The 23,290-nt window shown below is 41.5% G+C and overlaps 1 protein-coding gene across 4 annotated transcripts in view; it reads left to right on the top strand.

The window, feature by feature from the left end:
• Window positions 1-23,290, top strand: part of DNAH9 (dynein axonemal heavy chain 9) — a 319,243-nt gene that overhangs the window by 188,502 nt on the left and 107,451 nt on the right. For all 4 annotated transcript variants that reach the window (XM_081027600.1, XM_081027598.1, XM_081027597.1 and 1 more), the window contains 4 exons: window positions 7,226-7,387; window positions 10,732-10,928; window positions 19,103-19,265; window positions 21,098-21,221. In XM_081027600.1, the coding sequence (XP_080883726.1) occupies window positions 7,226-7,387; window positions 10,732-10,928; window positions 19,103-19,265; window positions 21,098-21,221 (646 nt within the window). The remainder of the gene's footprint in view (window positions 1-7,225; window positions 7,388-10,731; window positions 10,929-19,102; window positions 19,266-21,097; window positions 21,222-23,290) is intronic.

Below are 23,290 nucleotides of genomic sequence, written 5' to 3'. Positions count from 1 at the left end.
GCCATTTCCAGTCCTTCCAGCTGCTTATCTGTGTCGTGATGGCCTGTTTCTGCTTCTTGCTTCGAGTTGCGTGGCTCTTCAGTATCGAAACCTCCAGAGGGCAATGTAGCAGACCCCGGCCCTCCCTTCCCCTTGGTCAGGACCTCACATGGTGACGTCCACAACTCTCCCATCCTGGACAAGAATCTGCACAAAACTGCTTTTCAGGGAGACCCCTCCCCACGATGGCACTAAGCCATTATTGAAGAAGGATGCCTTTCACACCAGGCAGAGGCCACACCTGTAGGGAAAGGTCAATGAGGTCAGGGAGTGAGGCACGACCCTCCAGGGGAACACACGTATCTGGAATTAATTACCCAGCCACTACCTGCACAGGTAGGACTCTGGGAACCTGCGAATAGCAGGTCTGGACCCTGAGGACATAGGGCCTGCGTGGTCCACCCAGGACTCTTGGTTGTAAGGGGCAGAGAAACCTACTCGGCATTAAAGAGTTCAAAGGTACCAGAGTGATGCCTCAGACAGGCTTACGCTGAGTGTGGGCCTACTGAACCCCATCGCAAGGTCAAAGCCCTGAAAACACCTAAGCTGGCTCAGGACGGCATTCCTGGGTAGATTATGCACCTGCCCAATGTTACCTCAGTTAAAGGTGAGGAAACGGACTCACAGAGACTATATAGGTTCGCCTAAGAGCACACAGCCAGCCAGTGAATGAGCTGGAATTAGAATCTAGGTCTTTGCGTTCCTGGCCTGGACCCCTTTCCACCGCATCATTCCGTCCGTCTCATCCATACCTGCTTCCGATGAGAACAAGCATGAGCTAGGCAGCCAGAAAGACTCAGCTCCAAGCCTGTAAAGGCCGTAGCTCCACGGCCTACGGGCCTGGATGATGATAAAGTTTGTGTGTACGCGCTCTTACCTCCCTTTTACTGAGTAGTAATTGAGAAAGACATTTGTTATCACACAGTCCCTCTCTTAAATCACACTGCAGCACGATGAGGTGAGGGTGTTACCATCAGCATCTTCCAAGTGAAAAAAATAAAGGACTTAAAGCCATTGGATCAAATTCACATTGCGTATAGTGGCAGAACCAAAGGAGGAGGATGCAGGAAGTCTCTTTTACCCGAAGCACCCAGCCCTAGCTCCTGCCTGGACAGGAGACTTGTCCCCCGTATGACCTGAGATTTATATTCATGACAACCCTATGGGATATGCATTATTATTCAGTTTAACAGAGATTCAGAGAAGTTACCAGCTAGTAGATGACAGCATCAATGGTGATGGAGGTAGGAAAGTGTAAACAACGTTAGTGGAATAACAGGTAGTCTGGTCCGGTGGGAATGGAATGTGATATGGAGGGGTTGGTGAGAGGTGAGATTGGAAAGGTCATTTGAGACCAGAGTGAACACGTGTGAAAAGTCCAGCTTTAAGCTGTACAGTAGCTGGCATTTATTGAGCACAGTGCTAAGCCCTCTACATCTATTAGCTAATAATTTAACCCTCACCACAAGCATATAAGGTAAAATACTGATTACTTCCGATTTAGAAATGACAAAACTGACACAGACAGATCAAGTACCTTGAACATGGTCACATAACTGGTGAACAGCACCTCTGATATCCCAAACTAGAACCTTCCACCATACTGTGCAGGAAATTTTGGACAACAGAGGCTTTCTGAGGAAGGAAGGTTCTACTCCAGCCTTGTTTTAGTGGCAATTGGAGTGACGTCACAGAAGAACCCGGGAGGGGAGGTGCTGGAGTGGAGGCTTGTTCCCTCGACCTGTTTCTCTGCCTAACTCAGCCTGAGTGGCGTCCCCAAGAGCTCTGTGTCCCTGCCAGGCTGCTCTGCAGCCTGCCAGCTGTCAGCCACCTGCCACAAGTGAGGGAAAGTGCGTCCCCCATTGGAGCGCCTGCCTCCCTTCAAACACACAGCCCCTCACCTTCCTCCTGAGGGAGCTTGACCACAACTCCCCACTGCCTCCCTCCAGGCTGCCTGCTTGTCTAAAGGTCTGACTGAGAGACAGAGAGCTTAAGGGGATGATTGAAAGCCCACTAGAAGACAGGCACTCTTTCCCTCCATCCAGCTTGATCTAAGGCTCAATAATTCAGACCGTGTCTGCACTTCTCTCACTCTGTCTCAGTCAGGACAGAGTTTGATGGTGCTCTGAGTAGCAGAAATCATTAACCGTTCCCATCTCAGTGTTATACATAACTACCTAAGATGGTGCAAAGTTTGTACTTGACGTGCTCACACTCACTCGGCCCTTAATTGTCAGCCAGCCTGAGTGTTTGGCTATAACAGGGCTTATAAACTTCAACTGGTAGCACACGTCACTGTAACACACAGCCGTGGAAGTTGGGATTCCTGGCTGGTGCTTCTTCCAGCCCTCCACATCTCATACATGGCTGATACCTAGGAGAGCTGAGGGGAAAGACGATGAGATACACGTGTTTGTTTGTCTCCTCACTTTGGCTGCCTTCCTGTATTTGTTTCTGTGATCTGCTGCATCTCCCTGTCTTGGTAAAGTGCCTTATGTAGTAGGTGCCCTGTGGGGCCCTGGCACAGTCTCCCTGGTCACCTGAGCCAGGTGCCCCAGGGGGGTGCCCTGTGTGGGTCGTGCGTGCCCTCCTGTTACAGTTGAGCCTTATTACTCTTGGCACATCAGTGGGAGCGATAGAGCCTGAGGCTGATTGGCTGTGAGGACTGGCCATGACTGCAGTGGAGGAGCTGTGGTGCAGGGGCTGACCCCATGGAGCAGGATTCGCTTTAGCAGGACTCTGGTGCTCGCCGAGTCCACCCTTTGGTTCTGTCATTTGTAGCCCTCATTGCATGGTGTTCGGGTGTGGTCTGAAGCTGGCCACCAGGTGTGTTGGTTCTGGGACTTCTTGGGAGGGGCTCCAGTGTATGACGCCAGGGTCAGCTGCTACGTGTGTTGGTCCAGGACTACCTGGTAGAAGGTACTAAGGGATATGTGGTTTGTAGCCATCTGTACTGGGTTTGGAGGTGCCTGGGAGTGGTTGTCCTGTGAACCAAGGCTGGCTGCCACTAGGGCCAGGCTTAGGGCCACTTAGCAAGAGGTGCAGGGCACGCTGAGGCCAGCGGCTGCTTGACTCCTCACTCCTCAGGGGGGCTCTCCATATCCCTCCTAGTTCTTAACTACCACAAGTGGGTATGGGACCAGCCTCTTCCGTGTCTTTGCCCCTCCTGCCAGTCTCAGTGTGGCTTCTTTATATCCTTAGTTATAGGACTTCTGTTCAGCTAGAATTCAGGTGGTTCTCAAGCATAGTTGTTCTATAATTTAGTTGTAATTTTGATGTGGTCGTGGGAGGAGGCGAGCACATTTACCTACTCCACCATCTTTGATGTCATCAATTTCTAAATTATTGGCATAAAATTGTATATAATATCCTTTATTATCTTTTAAATGTCTGTTGTATCTGACATTATATCCTTTTTCTTATTCTGGATATTGATTATGTGTGCCTTTTCTGTTTTCTCTTTTTATCTTCTATCAGCCTTAGTAGGGTGGTAATTGTGCTAATCTTTTCAAAGAAACTGAAAGGTTACCAGTATTTTGGCTTTTACTTTATTGACTAGACATCTTTATTTGATATCTGTTTTTTAATATTATTAACATTTGCTCTTTATTATCTCTTTCTTCTTACTCACTTTGGGATTGGGGTTAGTTTGTTCTTCCTTTTCTAACTTCTTGACATGGCTATTAAGATCATTGTCAGCCTTCCTAGTGTACTGACACTTTTCTCATTATTAAGTGTACTTCTTTATATCTGAAAATGGCTCTTGCTTTAAAGTCAACTTTTTATGATATTGGTATAACTACTCCATATTCTTTTAGTTTCTTTATGCTATATTGTTTCCCAGCTTCTTCTTCCAGTTTTGTTCTGTTTTTTTTGTATTCTTCTATTTAAGGTATATTTCCTATAGGCATTTAAATTTTTTTTTTTTAATTTTTTAAAAAAATATCTTGTCTGATAACTGTTGCCTTTTAATTAAAATGTTTAGTTCATTTATATTTGATGTTATATATTTAGGATTAAATCTACTTTATGTTGTTTTCAACATGTCCTACCTATTCTGTTTTCTTTTCTCTAACTTCTTGTGTTCTATTAAACTAATTCTATATTTTTTATTCTTTTATTTTCTCCTTCTTTTAACACACCATACATCCTTTTACTATTTATGTAATGGTTACCAAATGCATCCTTTTATCCTTTTGCTTTTATAAATCAGTACTTCTATCAATTGCCATACAATGAAAGACTCTTAGAACAATTTACCTCCCTTCAAATTTTATGATACTGTTATTCAATTCAATGCATATTGAAAATCCATAGTACAGTGATATCTTTGCCTTAGTAAGTCACATTTATTTAGATTTAGTCACATATTACTCTTTACATTGATCTTTATTCCTGCTACATTTCTGTTTTTCCATTTAGGATCATTTTCATTCTACTGTAAGAATTCCTTTACCATATACTTTAGTTTATATCTGATAGAGAAGAATTTCTCAGATTTCATTTGACTGAAAATCTATTCATTTCTTTTTTTTTAAATTTTAGAAGGGGATTTATAATTTAAGTTGGTAGCTACCTTTTTTTCTAGCACTTTGAAGGTGTCTTTCCATCGTCTTTCTGGTTTCCATTGTTTCTATTGAGAAATTCTAAGTCTTACGTTCCTTTGAGAGTATACATAATTGTTTTCACTTGCCTGCTTTTAAATTTTTCTCTTTGATTTTCAAAAAATTTCACTATTATGCCTAAGGTGTTTAAGGTGGTATTTTTATATTTATCCTGTTTAGTGTTTGTAGCACTTTTGAATCTGGTTTGATGGCTTTTCTCCATTTTAGAGAAGTTAGAGCTAATATCTCTTTAAATATTGGCTCTGTCTTTCTCCTCTACTTCTGGTATTCCAATACATGTATATGACCTTTCACTGTGTCCCATATTCCCTTCACTCTTTTCTTTTTAAATTTTTCTTTTTTTTTTCTGTTTGTGATTCAGTTTGAATATTTTTGTGCTAATCTCTCTTCCTGTTCACTAATTATTTTTTTAGCTGTGTCTATTCTTTGTTAACCCCATTTTATAAGTTTTAATATCACTAACTATAACTTAGGAGTAATTTTTAATCTGAGAATTTCCATCTGATTCATATTTTAAAGTTCCAGTTCTATGGTGAAATTCTTTACCTTGTCATGGAATTTCTTGGTCATGTGAATTGTAGTTTTGTTAAAAGTTTATGTCTGAATTTCCAATACTTAGATCTTCTGTGGGTCAGTTTTGTTTTATTTGTTTTGGTCATATCTCCTTGTATTCTCAGTAATTTTTATTAAATCGCTGGGCATTCTGAGTTTTGAAATGTGCAGATAATTTGAGGGTTTGTATAATGGTATTTTTCTTCAGAGATTACATACTTCTGCTTCTGGCAAGTAGTTACTAGGAATTGAGGAGATATAAGTTGGTCTTTAGTTTCTGTGAGCACTGACTCATTTGTTCACTCATACTCCTAATGTATAACAATTTGACAGGGTCCCGTGGGGTCCATAGCTATGACTTCCTTCTTAGTAATCCCTGAACTCCATTTTTCATCCTTCCTACCTCATGCGATGAGAAAACTTTGCTCAGTGTCTTAACTAACCTCTCACTTGTCTCTGCCACTTCAGTTTCTGAACCTATAAGCCATTGCTTGTGAATTAGCAAATGTCTGAAGAGAAAAAATGGTGCCAAATTTTGGGTTAATGTCTCTGTTCTCTTCTCTCTAGTGTCTTAGCCCCTCCAATCCTCACTGCCTGGGTTACTCTCTAATGCGTCTAAAAAGATAAAGCCTTAAAAAGAATTTTTGCATCTTTTGTAGTTGATCTCAGTGGGTTGGCCATTTCCAAAAGCAGAAATCTTGATAAAGGTTCTTGCTATATTGTACTAATTGAAGGATTTAATTCCATTCATTCTTTCAACAGGCATTCACTGAGAATTTAGTATATGCCAGGCACCATGCTAGGTACCAGTAATAACAGTGATTAAAACAAATGACATCCAAAATGAAATCTCTCAATTTCCCTGCCTTTCAGTTACTCGCCATGAATAAGCAAACCTGTACAAAGAAAAATGATTTTAGAAAGTAATAATTCTCTTATAATTGAGATTTATAAATAATGGCTTATATGGTACACATCAGAGGGAGTAATGTTGGACAAGCAAGGAGATGTCATGAAAACTTCACCAAAGAGATTATCAGATGATCTAGATCTTGAAATACGAGCGTAGCAAGCAAATAAAAAAAAAATGAAGTCACAGAAAATATGCAGGGTCAGAAAATAATGTGAATTTTGTGAAATTGAAATCTAGATTTTATGGGAAGTGGTGATAAGAGTGAACATGAGGAAGCAGGCTGGTAGTCATATTATGACCACACCTTTATGTCATGCTGATGAATCTGAACGTTATCTATTGATAATGAGGATCAATTACATGATCCGTTTTTCTCGAAGACAAGAAAGAAAGCAATGAAGGCAAAGACAGGAATAAATGAGTTTAAAGTTATAGGACTTGTTGAGCTTGTTGAGGGATGTAATCTTGGTGGTCTCCATTTTTACATGAAAAAGAAACCTAAGACATTGGCTAATAGTAACAAAGATGAGACAGAAAAATTTGAAAATAATAATAAGTATTTGGAACAATCCTTGTGGTATATGAGAGGGAGAGCCTACTATAGATGAACAAATGGATTGGTGACCTACAAAGGTTAGCTATATTTGTTTCAGCCCTTTGTTATTGTTCTGATTTTACATAAGCAATTGTCACTTACACTAGTTTTCAAAATGGCACTTTTGGAATTGAAATACAACAGAGAAGCCACCTCTCCCCCCACTGTTGTGATTTGGAATATAGTGGTCAAAATTCCAGGCTCTAAGGACAGGCTAACCTGATTTCATTACCTTTGGGGTTTGAACTAAGACCAGTTACTGTGTGACATTGGGCATGCTTCCTATCTTTCTGAATCTCAATTTCCGCATTACACAAAATGGATATAATAAAAATTACTTTGTGGGATCATCATGATTAAATGAGCTTTGTCTGGCAAAGCATCTAGTCCAGTACCTGTCACATAACTGACTTCAATAAATGATAGCTGTTGTAGTTTTAAATTGTTATTCATGGTTTGTTTGTTTTTTGTTTTGTTTTGTTTTGTCTATTCTTTTTACAGGGCATTCTCTTTTCCTCAGTGGAATGTATAAAATCCACACAGGACCTAGTAAAGCTCTATCTGCATGAATCAAATAGGGTTTATCGGGATAAGATGGTAGAAGAAAAGGACTTTGTTCTCTTTGATAAAATCCAGACAGAAGTGGTGAAGAAAATTTTTGATGTGAGTATTGCCCTGTGAATGTTTTTTATATTTGAAAAATAATGATAATCATGCAGATGATCACCCAAATGATAAAAGTCTAGCCCATAAATTGGAAAAAATCAGAGATTAGGTAAGGAAAGAAAAATCTATCGTTGTTTTGCTGAGGTGAAAAATGCTGGGGCAAGAACAGACAAATTAATTATAGAATCTTAGTGTTGAGAAGATCTGTGGAGATGATCTGCTCCAAACCTTCCCTTCATACTAACTCCTCTCAATAGCATGTCCCAGACTGGTCACCCAAGTTGATGCTCCAGCATCCTTAGAAATGAACAATGTCATCCTTCCCAAGACAGCCATTTTGGAACTGTGAATGACTAGAAATTTGGAACAATTTTGAAATTTGGAACCTTTGGAACAATTTTAAAGACTGGAAATTTATTCTAATAATGATCTAAAATTTATTTCCTTGTCCACTAATCCTAGATCTGTATGACAAACCTTCAGATATATTAAGACCATTTGTCTTGTCCTTCCTAGGTCTTCTCTTCTCCAAGCCAAATGACCTCTGATCTTTTAACCAGGTCTGACATGGCTTGTTCTCAGACCTAGAGTAATTTGACATCATCCTGATTATTCTCCTATCATTTCTCCCCTGTCACATCAGGTGTCTGATTTTCATCACACAACCCACCTGGGGTCTGACCAAAAGTAAGACCATCATTCCCCAGTTCTTATATATTATTAATATAACTTTGTTACTATGTTTTCCAAAATATGTTCTGCTAAATAGTTTTACCAGAGTATACTCCTTTAAAAGAAGGTATCTATGATTTCTCAAGTTGAGAAAACACTTCTTGAGAAAATACTTACTATGTTCCTCTCTTAGAAATTCATAGTGTATTTAACACATTAAAGCCCTGAAAATCTTGAATAACCCTGAATCATATATCACTTCCCAAATGTATTTATTGCCCGCTACAGCTCTTTTCCCTCTAGAAAACCTATTAATTTTCGGAATAAATAGCCCATTGGATATGCTTTGGGAAGCACTGATACATTAACACAGCCTAAGATCACATTATATTTCTTAGTGTCAAAATTACCCCCAGCTGACACTGAGCCTTCTGTTGATTAAAGCACCATGTTTTTCACACATATTGTCCTCTTTTGAACTTAGAATTAATAAAATGTATTTAAATGTACCATGTTGTCTCAATACTCACCTTGTTAGGTTCAACTTCATATTTTTTCCTGATAAGATCCTGTCTATCTCTAAAGATATTTACAGTCCACCCCAACCTACACGTCAGTATTCTGAATGTTTGGATAGAATTTTAACTAACTTATTTCAGTCTGTTCTTTACGAGTCCAAGCACCCTGAATCCCTCTATTTTATCCTATCATTTTTATATGGCCTGATGTTCAGCACTCTCACATCTTAGATACTCCTCTCTGAGCATTGTAGAATTTGCCAATTTATGGATTCATTGTTAGCTCTGCAAATGAGTCTTGACTGCCTTCTTAAATTGGTCTAAGCTAGGACTTTAGTGTTACAACACTCAGACTTGTGGCTCCTATGTGGCTCTGTATCGTTTTGATCATGGGCCCGGATGTAATTAATATTGCCATTATCCTTCCCCAACAACATTTGAAATGCTAACCTGAAGCACCTTTGACTGCACCAAATCTTGGTATCGTGATTAAGGAAAATTTGCCAAATTTCCTCCAAGGAAGTACTATAGTCCTGTTATAGTCCTGTTTCTACCACTAAAAGCTTCAAGTTCTCTGGTTTGTGGCCCTTGTGTGATATGGTATAACTATTAAGAAGTCTTTGATTCACCGTGTGGGCTGATTTTCTCTCTCCCTTCTGCACAGCCTGGCTCTGATCGTAAAATTGGAAATTTATTTATTTATCAAAGAGTCTTTGTTGACCAAGCTCTTTAGGCCTGTACTTCAGTTGTTCCTGGGCCAGATCGTTAGTGTAAATGGACTGCCATCATGACTGATTCCCAGTACATTAGCTCATTTTCAAACTGGGTAAATGTACTCCCACATCACTTTCCCACATGTTTTCCTCAGCCAGCAAGAATGGCTCTCCCGCATTACATTAAATCTTATCCAAATGTCTGGACATTTATTGTTACTGTCTGGCAAAGACAGAAATTTGAGGGTTTTCTGTGGCCCTGAAACTGCCTTCAAAATAGAATAACTGATATTTAGCTCTTCCCACTTCTTCCTTCGTATAACCAGGCAGCAGTCCTGGTTTCTCTATAGATGTTACTGTCATCCTTACTTTTCCTCCATTTGATTTAATGAGTTGTGTCCCATGGACGTAAAAGACTAACCCTACAAGTGCCCGTATGCCGTGGGCAGTGCCCTTGATGGTGATCAGCATGCTGGTTACCTCTTTTCCAGCTGGGTCCCTCAGTCTGAGTTTCAGGAGACAAGAATGGCAAGTGGGGACAGTTGCTCATGCTGGTATACATTTTTACTTATGTGTTAGAAAACTTATTCTTTTTGGACTTGCTTCTTCTATAACTCTTCTTACTCTTGAAATCTCAGGTATTTGGGTTTTAATAAGTAGTTCTTTTCTAAATTAAAAAAAATAGCTGCATCTTCAATACTTAGAGAATACATTGGTGGTGGAGAGACATAGCCTCTATATCTTTTAAGTTAGTTGAATTGTATTAGGAATTTATTAAACCTGGTAAGGTTTGTCCTGAGGATGAGAGTTGACACACAATAAGCCCAAATCCTTGTGAAAGTTTTAGAAGTAAACTACTGTGGATGCTTTAAGATTATCAATGTCCTTATAAACAAACCAGTCACCTAAGGATGGCTGGTGGCACATTCTTCAGCAACAAAGCCCTCTGTGCTGAGCTTATGAAGTGTGAAACATCACAGGAAACAGGAAAGGATGTTTTATGACATTTCTGTGGGTTGGGGAGCAAGACATGTTGGAATGGGTAGGAGATGAGACCATTGGATCTCCTTCACCTGACACTGGTGAAAGAGCCCCTACTTAGGGAAATCCACCCTTGTGTCCCCATCTACTCCTCTGCTCTTGTCTCAGACATGGGCTCTTCTGGTGCATGTGAGAAAGGTACCTCCCACCTTCCATTTCCCATCCTCAGTCCAAAAAGAATGACAGACATCATGCGTGACTTCATGGAACTGATAAACGAATGGTAAACATCCACTTTCGAGGGCTTCTCAAGAGGAAGGAAGTGTTGGAATCAGTACTGATATTTACTTTTGGGGGAGTGTGCACAGAGAAAAAGCAAATCAGATGTCTCTACTCTGTGTGGAACCAGAATTGATTGTCCACAAGAAGGGCCCTTGTCCCTGTGTCTTGTTACCAGGATATTGAAGAGACTGTGGAGCAGAGCCGAAGCCTGAACATGTATTGCCACTTTGCAAACGGCATTGGTGAGCCCAAGTACATGCCTGTACAGTCATGGGAACTTCTGACCCAGACTCTGGTGCAAGCCTTGGAGGATCATAATGAAGTCAACACGGTGATGGACTTGGTTCTCTTTGAGGACGCCATACGCCATGTGTAAGTGTGCTTCTCTTGTTTCCTTTCCTCGGCTGCCTCCTCTTCCCAGTGTCAGGGCTCTCCTTTGGGCATTTGAGGACACTTTGACAGAAGCAGGAAAGCAGCTACTACTTCTTCTGTGGAGGTCAAGATGGTGGCCGGAAGAGCAGCAGCACCACAGTGCTGAACTCAGGCAGATTAGGATTTATTGTCTGGTCTGTCTTGTGGAATCCCTGGGCTTGATCACAGTGACACCGAGGGAAATTTTGAGATTGAAAACGGGGCACCAGACAGCTCAGGACCTGCATCCCCGCCCCATAGTAGTCCAAAGACCAGTTTTACAATAAGGAGATTGAAGTTTTTTATGTACATGCATATTTCAACGGGAAGTATCCTTTTAAGTGTTGTTGCTCTCAAAGGAATCACTGACGGAGTCAGCAAGCCTCCCGGATAATTTATCCTCACACCAATGCTATCCTTACACGGCTGTCTGCATCCTCCAACTGGAGTCCCATTTACCACCCCTCCATGCTGCGCAGATCATTCCACCCTGTCCCCTGGTACTCACTGTCTCCAGCAGCAAAATCTACTATACCTTCAGCTTCTCTGAACTGTCCCTTCACTGATAATTTCTAACTGAATCCTGACTGACCCCTGAGTTGAGGAAAGCTGTTTTTTCTTCCCTGTTCTATGTACCCCAGGGCGTAGACAGAAGTAAATACTCTCCTTATTCTCACCTTACCCCAATGGTGTATTTAAACCATTTCTCCTTTTATCCTTCACAAATTCCAGTTGTGTTTTTTTTTTTGAAGCACAGGTAGTTGGACTTTCATACTCATTACCTCTCCTTGTTACTGTCATCCACTGACATCCAGATATTTCCCATCTTTTGCCAGTGACTTTGGTACTGGGACCATCCTTTTTTCCTCAGTCATACCTTTCTTCATTGCCGGCATCTGGGTAACACCTTGTCTTCTGTTCCTTAGCCTCCTGAGCTCCAGTGATGTTTTCATCCATTCCAGCTCAGCCGTTCATTCACATGTTCCTATCCTAGAACTTCTGTCATCAATAATGAACCTACCTCCAAAACCTCAATTTCAGAAATCTCACTTCTCTGAATTGTACCTCCTACCCATCCACTCCCTTGCTCTGGTTTTTATTCCAGCTATTCTGAAACTTCATCAAGACTCCATGCATGGAGTCAACTCCTTTCTCAAACTCCTTTAGCCCTTCATCTAGACCATGTCTTACTCCCCTCAACCTCCATCATCCTCTATTTTTCCTGTCATTGCATCCAGGTGGCAAAAGCCCACTGTAGTTAAATCCCACTGTCTTCTTATTCCATGCCTGCCCCTAAGCATCTGAAGATCGTTGAAGAAAAATCCCCTGCTGTGTTGACTTGGTTTGCTTCAGATTGTCAGCCACAAATATCAAGTGGGCCTTCAACTTTGCTAGAAGTCCTGTTCCGCTACTCTCGCTGACTTCCCCATCCTGTGATGTCCGTACCATACATTTTTCTTCTCTTCTCAAACTTCTAACTCCCCTCCCCTTTCTTTATTCACAGTTGATGAGCACATCTCTTATTTCACCGTGATAATGAAAGAAACCAGAAAAGAATTACCTCATCTCCCTGCCATCCAATCTAACAGTCTGTCTGTATTCCACCTGCATCCCCTCCACAAATACTTACTTTGCTACAGTTACTGTGCATACGTAAGGCTGGTTCCTCCACGTGTGCCCTGGACTTCCCCTCCTCTCACCTTCTCAGTGACTTCACTCCTTCCTGCAGTTATCTGTCCTCTCCTCTCCTCTCCTCTCTTCTCCTCACCTCTCCCTTCTTCTCCCTGTCTTTCTCTCTCCTTCCCTCCCTCCCTCCTTTTCTTTCTTCTTACTCCATTGTTATTAATTCCTTAATTTCTGGGTCATATGCATTAACATATAAACATGCATATTGTCATTATCAAAAAAGAATAACCAATTCTTGATTCTTACATCTCTTTCCATCTACTGCCCCATTTCTCTGCTCCTATTCACAGCCAAACCACAGAAGGGTACAACTTGTCATACCTTCTCATTTCTTCCACCTCAGTCTACTTATTACCTCTTAAACAAAGAAGCTCTTATCAATGTCACCACAGACCTACTTCTTGCTAAATTCAGTTGTCACTGCTGGGTCCTTCCCTTATATTACTTGAACGTCCTGCTGCATTGGCATGATTAACCACTCTCTTTGTTTTCATCCATCCATCCGTCTTTCCATCCATCCAATACATATTCATTGAATCAACAGTCTTAGTATGAGTTCAGGGACCTTTGTTATATTCACTTCTCAATCCCCAATACTTAGGACAGTGTCTGGAACAGCAGGTACTCAATACAAATTCTTAGTATGTCATATGGGAATAAATGGTGTAGAGAAAAACAGAGGGAATTGGGGTAGAGAGTGCTGGTGGTGGTTGTGATTTTAAATAAGGTGGTCAGGCAGGCCTCCCGGAAAAGGCAGCATTTGATGTGACATTTAAGAGCTGTCCTTAATGTAGAAGTCACTAGGGACTGCTGCCTGTGCTTTCATACAACAAGTCATTTAGTCTTCACAAAAACCCTGAAGAAAGTAAGGTCTAACATCACACACCCCAGAGATGGGTAAGCCAAAGCCAACACATGCAGTCTGGCTCCAGAGTGTTTGCTTTCAATCATCGCACTATCATGCTTCTTCATATGCTTTTTGTCTTCCTCCTAATTCAGTCTTAGCTCCTTGAGCACACAGCTGAATCCCCAGTACCTTGAACAGTGTCTGATGTAGTAGGTGGTCGGTCAGTAAGGGTTTTTAAATGTCCATTCACTGATCTGGTCAAAACTTCAGCGAATATTTTCCCTCCTCTTTAAGAGCTACTTGAGCTACTCTTTGAATTGAGATAAATTTTTATCCTTCAAGAGTCAATTAGATTTGGGACAATAGCAAGTGATTCGGTCAATGTGGTTTCCAACATGGGTGATTAAATTGATACTGTTTTCAAAAAAAAAAAGTAAGGCTATGAAAACTGGCTTTTCTCCTGAGATTTGTAAACAAACTCTGAAGATAGTCTCCAAAGAGATGCCTGAGTTACATTAGCAATGGAAAAACAACGGGAATTGTGAACTGCCATAAGGGGGCAGTTCTGAAGAACAAAGTGTATTCGGATGTATAATTTAAAAAGACCAGCTTCTCATGACTTCGTTTCATTGCCCTCCCCTCCCTGAGGGTTTCTCAACCCCTTTTGGTACCTCCAGCAGCCAGACAGAGCAGAAGCAGCCCCCTCGTATACCAGAAAACAGGACACCAAACGATACAGTGAGGAGCAAAGGTAACCTCAAAATTTTGGGAGATTCCATGGCCTTGTATTACTGCACACAGTGCCCAAGGCAAAGAGGTTTGGGCTCACTCCGAGAAGGACCCATCTGGACACAAGAAGATCCAAGGTGGGAATAGGGCAGGGCAGAGGAGGGCAGCATGTGTATGCGCTTTCTCAGGAACCCACAGGTCCGGCCAAGGAAACCAGGCAAGAGCTTATGTTTATCTGTGCAGTACGTCCTATGCTTATCTTGACTGTATTATCTGACTGTTGGTTCTTAGTACCTCTTGATTCTGCACATTTTCTTTTGCTTGATTTCCCCTACATCTTTCCCAAACTTTGCTGCTCTTACTCTGAACCCAATAATGGAGTACTTTGGAGTGGTTATGGGCACAGGTTCTGGAGATAGAGCCAGACCCAGTTGTGCCACCAATTGGCTGTGGTACTCTTTGAAGGACACCTACCTTCCTCAAGCCTCAGCTTGCTCCTGAAAAATGAGGATAATAAGAATGGCGCTGTGGTAGGGTTGTTGCTCTCTGTGTGAAGTGCTTTGCACTTCATAAGCAGCCCATAAATTAGTTAGTCTTTTTCTTGGTGCTATTGTTTTCTTCTCTTAATAGTACCATTTGGCTCTGACTTCCTCCATGATATCAGTAGATTTCTTGTGCTTTTTCTTACAGCTTTACACTGGAGCTTTTCCCTTGCCTTTGGCATCATCTTAATCTATCTTTTTCTTTTTTTTTTTTCACTCCCACATATGTTTTCCTGCCTCCTCTTTTTTTCTCAGGAGAAAAAGGAACTTCAGATGTACCTCTCTTTTGCCCCTTCTTTTGTGTATCTTGCCAGTTCTCTAGGGTGTGAGAGTGTGTGTGTGTGTGTGTGTGTGTGTGTGTGTGTGTTTAGTCTTCAGTCAGCCAGCTTCCTCCAGCTGTGCTGTGGTACATCTTCAGCTTTTGTTTTGAATCTCTCAGAAATTCAGTAATGAATTAACTTAGACTGCCTTCATTTTCTGGCCCAGCAGCCCTTTAGAATATTGATCTTCTTTTTACATTTTGTAATTTAAATTCAGAGTCCTTTGCCCTCGTCAGAGGTTGTTAATGAATCCCCAGCTGGAGTCTAATGCTGACGGTTGCAGACTTAACCATTCTTCTTTGGAAACTTCATCACTAATGATGCATTTTCCATTTGGATACTGAATAGCATGGACCATGCCAAGCTGAGTTCAGGCTTTCCAGAATAGAGCTGGGTGGTGGGCAGCACGGAGAACCTAGGTGGACTTCTCCGCCTCCTCCTCTATTAATCCATTCCTGCCCCCTTTGTTTTGAATCAGAAGAGAGGACCTGGATATCTTAGCACTATAGTTTCTCCTTTTCTCTTTGTAGTCAGGCACCATCTAATGTAGACACAAAGCATATGATTCCTTGCACCTGGCCTATTGAATGATTGTGTGCATGCGTCATTCCTGAGTATAAGGTATGCGCTGTTCTGTTTAACAAAAATGTATGGAATACCTTCAGTGTGGTAGCACCATAGAGAATAACGTGATGAATATATACACTCTTCCGATATTTAGAAACTGTGGTTTAATAAGGGAACAAGGGAACTGTAAATCTATGTGATCTAAGAAAGAGTACAAGTATCACAATAAAATAATTATAAAGTGAAAAAATAAAATCATAAAAGAACTAAATGTAGATCAATAAACAACTCCGAAGTATTTAGGGGAGTGAATTTTAACTACATAAATTTAGTGATGTAATATTTTAAGTCCAAAAAACTAAAAATTTCTGTACATCTAAAACATTAAAACTAAAAGATAAAAGTGACAAATTGGGATATTGTGAGATATACGTAAAGGGATCTTACAAATTTAGAAGAACCCTTCAATTGAAAAGCGGGCCATGGACATGAAAAGAAAATTCACAAAATAAAACATATATAATGATTAATAGGAAAAATGTTCAATAGAAATCAGAGAAATAAAAAATTAAAACCATAATATTTTCAATCATTAAATTGGCAAAGATTTAAAAAATATATAAGACCTAGTGTCCACAAGGGTGGGGGCAAGACTCTCCTACCTACTCACTTACACATTTGCTAGGGTTTCCTTTCAAATAGCAAACGCATCCCATAGGAGAGATGAGACCATAAGGACCCATGGATATGTAGTTTGTTGACGCTAATTATGACCAGTTATCGGTATATGCAAGAACTTTGTAGTAATGAGAAAATTCAAACCACAGAAGCTTTACATGAGCCATTTAACCTCATACACACTCTTATTTTGTTGACACATCAAACCCCACCCTCCAAAACTTACCCCCAGCCCTTCCTCCAAATTGGGGTAAGGTGGATGATAAGTTGCTCTACCCCTACTTACCATTACTTAATTTGAAAAGGGAATCTCTCAGAATATTATTAACACAAGTCAGGGACACAGGACTGGAGTTTGTACAATTCAATCTCAGACGTATCCTCTGTTCTGTTTGGTTGGATTTTACCTGAGTTCTTGTTCTGCACATTCTTTCGATCACAAGGTCACCAACACTTGTTGTCTCTTTCTCCTTATCTTATCCATTTCCCCACAGTGGCTTGATCACTGTGTTATGTACGGGGCAGTTCTACCCACCATGTTTCCCCAAAAATAAGACCTAGCCGGACCATCAGCTCTAATGCGTCTTTTGGAGCAAAAATTAATATAAGACGTGGTCTTATGTTACTATAATATAAGACCGGGTATAATGTAATATAATATAATATAATATAATATAATATAATATAATATAATATAATATAATATAATATAATATAATATACAATTATAGTATAATATAATACAGTATAATATAATACTGGGTAAAAAATACTGTAAGACCGAGTCTCATATTAATTTTTACTCCAAAAGACGCATTAGAGGGTGGACGGATAGCTCAATTGGTTAGAGTGCGAGCTCTGAGTAACAAGGTTGCCGGTTCGATTCCCACATGGGCCAGTGAGCTGCTCCCTTCACAACTAGAATGAAGCCAATGAGCTGTTGCTCAGCTCCTAGGTTGCCAGATGGCTCAGTTGGTTGGAGCTCGGGCTCTCAACCACGAGGTTGCTGGTTCAACTTCTCGACTCCCACAAGGGATGGTGGGCTGTGCCCCCTGCAACTAACAACAGCAACTGGACCTGGAGCTGAGCTGCACCCTCCACAACTAAGATTGAAAGGACAACAACTTGACTTGGAAAAGTCCCGGAAGTACACACTGTTCCCCAATACAGTTCTGTTCCCTTTCCCCCCAAAAAAGACGCATTAGAGCTGATGGTCCAGGCGTCTTATTTTCAGGGAAACACAGTACGAAGAGTACAAATTGGTGCCACCATTCTGGGGGTGGGGACAGTTTTTTGGTATGTATCAAAAGTTATAAAATTGTCTTACTGTTATTTAGATTCAGTAGTTTTACTTCTAGGAACTTATCCTATGGACATAGAGATATAAACTAAAAATATTTATGTACCATTATTTATAACTGGAAAATGTTGGCACCAACCTAAATATCCAACAGTAGGCTATTGCAGGCAAGCAACTTATTCTATGTAATGGAATATTATACCACCATGAAAAGCATGGTTTAGCAGATTACTCGGTGGCATATGGAAATAATCACAGTATACTGCCAAATGAAAAAAATGATTTCAACACAGTATGTGCAGTATACAATGTCAGCCCAATTTTGAAAATATACAGGATAGAAATATGTTCAGATGTAATAACTGTATATACACATAAATACAGACAATAGAAAAACATACAGACAATAGAAAAAAGTTTAGAAGGACATATAATTAATTAATGTCATATAATTAATTTTTGCTAGATAGTGTAATTGTAGTTTTTTCTGTATTTTATGCAGTTTTGTGCAATGAATAGTCATTGTTTTTAAGATGAGAAAAGATAAGGGAATGGGAGTTATTCTTATAAAGAATGTAGGTACCTTACATAAGGTATATAGGTCGTGCTGAGGGGAATTAAAGGAACGATTGGTGGTGTATCATGGAGGAGAGGCTGTGAACAGCTTGATGGAAGAGTATCATTTGAGGAGGGGCAGGATGAGTGAGTTCCTCTGGAGGGCGTGATTTAAGCCTGGGGCCTGGGAATGTCTCCCCACAGCTGGAGCAAGAATATGGGCACTGAGCATGGTTAAGTACGGCTGCAAAGTGAAGAATCCAGAAACCAAGGAACTGGCTGTCTTATAGGTCGACACTAACAATCCACAAATATTCATTACAGGACATCAATGTGCAGGAAGGAGAAGAGAGGGAGAGAGAAGAGCTGTGTCGGGTCTCTCTGTTGTTCTGCTATCTGTAATTTTGCTCCTTCTCTCCTAAGAGGAACACACTGTTCTCTTCCTGCTTGTCCTCCATGCTTCCCCTGATTTTTGCCCCTAATTGGATGCTTTCTACTTTTCTCTCTTGCCTGCTCCCTCCTCTTGCCTAAAAGCACAGATGGGAGAGGCCAAGTGAAGGGGGCAGCGGTGGCAGTCAGGTTTGGCTGGGAGGAGCCAGAGGGGAAACCCTGATCCCCTCCCCTCGCCATCCCATGCCCCCCCGGCAATCCTGCCTGGCTGCCCTGAGTGCTACTTCCACTGCCACTGGTTCACCAGAGGCGTTGGCTCAAAACAAAGCAGGGGTGCCTTCCATCCAGTTGGGCAATCAGGTAAGGCCAGGTATGGGGACAATTTAATTGAAGTTTCCCACAGTTCAGCCCATGATGAGCCTCCAAGGAGGGTTCCAGTTCTCACTCACCGTACATGCTCCTCACAGAAAGTCTGAGCGAAGCCATACTTTCTTCTTTCTTTTCTACTTTCTTCTTTGTAGCTGCCACATCAATCGCATTTTTGAGTCCCCGCGGGGCAATGCGCTCCTGGTTGGTGTGGGTGGCAGTGGCAAGCAGAGTCTGACAAGGCTTGCAGCTTTCATCAGCTCCATGGATGTCTTCCAGATCACGTTGCGGAAAGGCTACCAGATCCCAGACTTCAAGGTAAGCAGGCCAGGCAGCTGTGGGGAGGGGACTCAACTTCCCTTCAATTACCCACAGCTCTTTGTCACCCTTCATCAGCTCTTCAGTTCGCTTGCCCAGAACCTCCACTTAATTGTTTATCCAGTTCTTAGATTCCAGGCTGGTGACATGAGGGGCTCTTTTCTCATCAGCCTGGCAACACCGGCCTTCCCAAGATCTGCGTTTGTGAGACCTCAGCTGCTTCAGTTATATCTGGGAAGCCTCAGCTCTCATCCAGATCAGAACACATCTACTGCAAATTCAGCACACAGCTCTCTAGCAGCTCTAGTAGACATAGGAGGAATTCTGACAGTCTGTCCAAGTTTCATAAGAAATTCGTATTTTAAAAGATGAGTTTAGTAACCACCGGCCACTGGGACTTTCAGTGACATTTCCTGGTTTCAAAGATCAGGCACTTAGGAGCCACGATTCCCATTCTGGGAAGTAGAGCAAGGCGTCATATACTGCTTTCAAAGGTCACTTTGTCTAGCCCCCGCCCTTTCATCTATGGCCACAACAGAGGCCCTGTAGGGAGACATGATGTGATTTCCATCGGGATATGGCCCTGGGAGAATTCTAGCCAGCACTGAGCCAGACCCACCCACCTGCCTTCGTAATCTCTCCGCCAGCGATGCTCAGGGCTGCTCTGAAACCACAGCTCAACCTCTCGATGACTTGCTGAATCAAAGCTCCTACACCAGGTTCACATTAGGTCAATCTTTAGCTCTTCCCAAAAAGAGAAGACACGATAGTTCACATGAAAACTGTGCATTTGCAGAATGTCCTAAGACTGTGGTTTTCACACTTGACTATATATTGGAATCCCCTTTAAATAATGCTGATGTCTGGCTCCCACCCACCCCCCTCCCTGCAATTCTGACTTAACTAGTCTGGGGAGTGGCCGGGGCAACAGCACTTTGAAAGCATCCCCCAGATGGTTCTAACGAGAGTTGACAAACATTGTCTTTGGGAATTTGGGAAATGCATAAGGTTGAGAACCATGCATCCAAAAGGAAGCTGATTAACTGTAAACAGGAATTTATTTGAGCACAAAAGAAGCTCTGAAGCGTATGAGGTGTTGAGAGAATGAGTCCCGAGTAGTGCAAAAGAGAGAAGAGCAAGATTAGGGACTGAGGGCTGAGCTTTGTGAGGGATACATCAAAGGAACCAAGGTTGACTAAGCTAGAACATTCAGGGCTTGGCATCCTAGCCCCAAATTTTGTCTCCCTGCAATTTTGAATGGATATTATTTCCTACCAGGGGTATGGTGTGTGTGTGTCCCAACATATACGTGCATTTTTCCTACACAAGTCCTTTTGTTGGAACTAGTCATAAGAACACAAGATGCTGCTAGCATAAAATATATTCACTGCCCCCCAGACCAGCAGCCCCAAGGACACGACCCTTCTGTCAAGACCAAGAGCAACCCCTTGCCTTCTGAGGCAGCTCAGGCACTTCTATGGTGATATGAGTAACGCAGATGAACGGGGAACCACTTCAGTCCTTTGGAAAGCTGTTACTTCTTTGCACAAAGCAGGAGCTCTAGAAGCTGGTGCAGGAGCCACAGAGGTTATAGGAAGCAAAGATCATGACTATTTAATTTTACTTGCCCACCTCTATTAGGATTGAGGCCTGGGAATGAGGTATATTTTCCTGTCAGTGCAAGATAGAGCTCCTCCCTACCTCCTGTTGTCATTTTGCTTCATCTCCTGTCTAAGTAGACAGGAAAATGGCCCCATTCCTGAAGGGTGGGTGGGGATCTCTTTTGAGAAGGCCTTCTTCTCAGAGCTCTCTGGTACCGATTGCTTTGGCAGGCGGACCTGGCCGGCGTGTGCCTGAAAGCTGGGGTAAAGAACCTCAGCATGGTGTTTCTCATGACGGACGCCCAAGTGGCTGATGAAAAGTTCCTTGTGCTCGTCAATGATCTCTTGGCATCTGGTAAGAGACTCTTTGCATTTGAATGTCTAAGACATTCTCCCTGGAGTTGGAGTCATTCCAAGATGGAGACATGGTCCGAGGTCAGGAGAGCTCGGTCACAGAAACGAGGGAGAAAACCAATACAGGAGAACACTTCATCCAGGTCCTTCTAGGATTTGAGCTGGGCCTGCCGTTCTGGCTCTTTCCTTTTCCTTCCATTGCAAACCAGATAATAATCTTAGGGCTCTCTTCGGGGGACTCGATGTGCTAATAGGAAGAAGAGCAGATTACAGTCCTGCTGTTCCCTCCCCATATCCAAGACAGAGTGATCTAGAATGTGTGCAGTATTTCAGGTAGGTTAGGCATTAGCAGGAAGATGAACACACACAGAATGTGCACTCGCAAAACTGATACAGTAGGGCAAGGTTAGGTTGTCAATTCCATGAATCAAGGATTCAGAACTTTATGGAAGCAAAGTGGAATCAGGAACACTTTCTCTCTGTGGTTATACGGTTTTCCTTGGTTTCCAAAGAACTTGACAGGGGCTGTCATCTGCCCTGTGATGACAGGACAAGATAGGACTTCAATGGAAAGTTTAAGTCTTGATACTTTACTGTCCTTATTTATCCTTATTTATTTAGGGATTTGGGACTTACATCAACCATTCCAGAAAAAGAAGTTTATATACGTGAATATATATACCCAAGAAGACAATATAGTACGTAAATGATGTACTATATATACATTTTCAGAAATGTGGTGTGTGTGTGTGTGTGTGTGTGTATTTATATTAATTAGAAGGAGACTAGAGCTCTCCTGGCTCTAAGACCAGATTCAGCATCTGTAAAACCACTTCTTCATCAGGGTTAAGAAAATAGTGCACAGATGTTCCTGAATAAAATTTCTGCCTCCAGCTTTCCAGCATTTCAGAAAGCCCGTTTCTCCTCATTCCACTCTCTGTCTCTTCCACTGAATACTCTAGTTTATACTGTCCAAGGACCATGATCACAATATTCCCCATAGTCTATCTTGCATCATACATCATGTATAATTGCAGGATGGCTCCTGCATGTAGTTCCTAGGAAATTGCTTCAGAATCACTATCGGCTTCAAATTTTGTGCCCTTGCACCCCTCCTCCCCAGGCCACGTGATTATCACGTCCATGACCTGCGCCCTATCCAGATCGTTCACTGCAGGCTGCGTGAGCAAACTTTGCCTTGTTTCTGATGAGGACCACAGTTCCAGTTCCTTACTGTGCATTTCTTACATTCCTTACATTTCTTTCCTCACCTGCTCTAATTCAGTTTCATATCCAGGATTTTGCCTACTAACTCTTACACCTTTTCTCCTCCAATCCAATAAAATTTTTCTTTCCTAAATACTGTCTTTTTAATATCCCCCACCTTCTACAACAGTGTATCACCTACAACATTGCCTCACCTTTTATTATTTTACTAAATAATGAGAGAAGGGTTAAATTACCCTCCCACTCTGAGGCTGTGCCCTAAAGTCTAATTTCTAATAAAACAATCAAAACGGGTAAAATTGTACTTCCAAAGACTTAGAGCTTTGGAGATGCCAGGCACGTTTCCAGCCTCACCCTGCATCTCGATGGGCTCCAATCCATCCAGGTCATCTTCTCCTAAAATAATGTCTGAGACACAGAAAATGTTACACTTTACCTGTTGAAATTTTACTTCTCGTTTAAGTATTTGTAATTTTTCATTTAGAAAACAATGTTTTTTCAAGTTCAGATGAATTTCTGAAGCCCTGCCCAGTGAAAATTTAATGCAATCAGTGTGCTTCAAAATCATGGAGTTTCAAGCTCCTATTTCCTTTTTAAGACTTCTATATAAAACCAAGACTTACACACACACATACTAACATGGAGATACAATTAAAAGCAATAGTTTTCTAATCTTTCTCATTTTTTTCTTAACTACTTTGACAGAGAGAGTAGAGCTTATCTTTGTTCTCGTCTTCCCTGTCAAATAAGTAATTTCTGGCTAGAAATTTATTGATTGCTAGTCCAAGCAGAGCTACAGGGATTCCTCAGAACCTCCTCATCCCATTAGTTTTTTCAGTTCAA

This window comes from Rhinolophus hipposideros (genome assembly GCF_964194185.1).
Source record: "Rhinolophus hipposideros genome assembly, chromosome: 20".
In the NCBI taxonomy this organism is placed as follows: domain Eukaryota; kingdom Metazoa; phylum Chordata; class Mammalia; order Chiroptera; family Rhinolophidae; genus Rhinolophus; species Rhinolophus hipposideros.
Note: the sequence above shows the minus strand (reverse complement) of the source record. Positions and strands in the feature narration are given on the sequence as shown.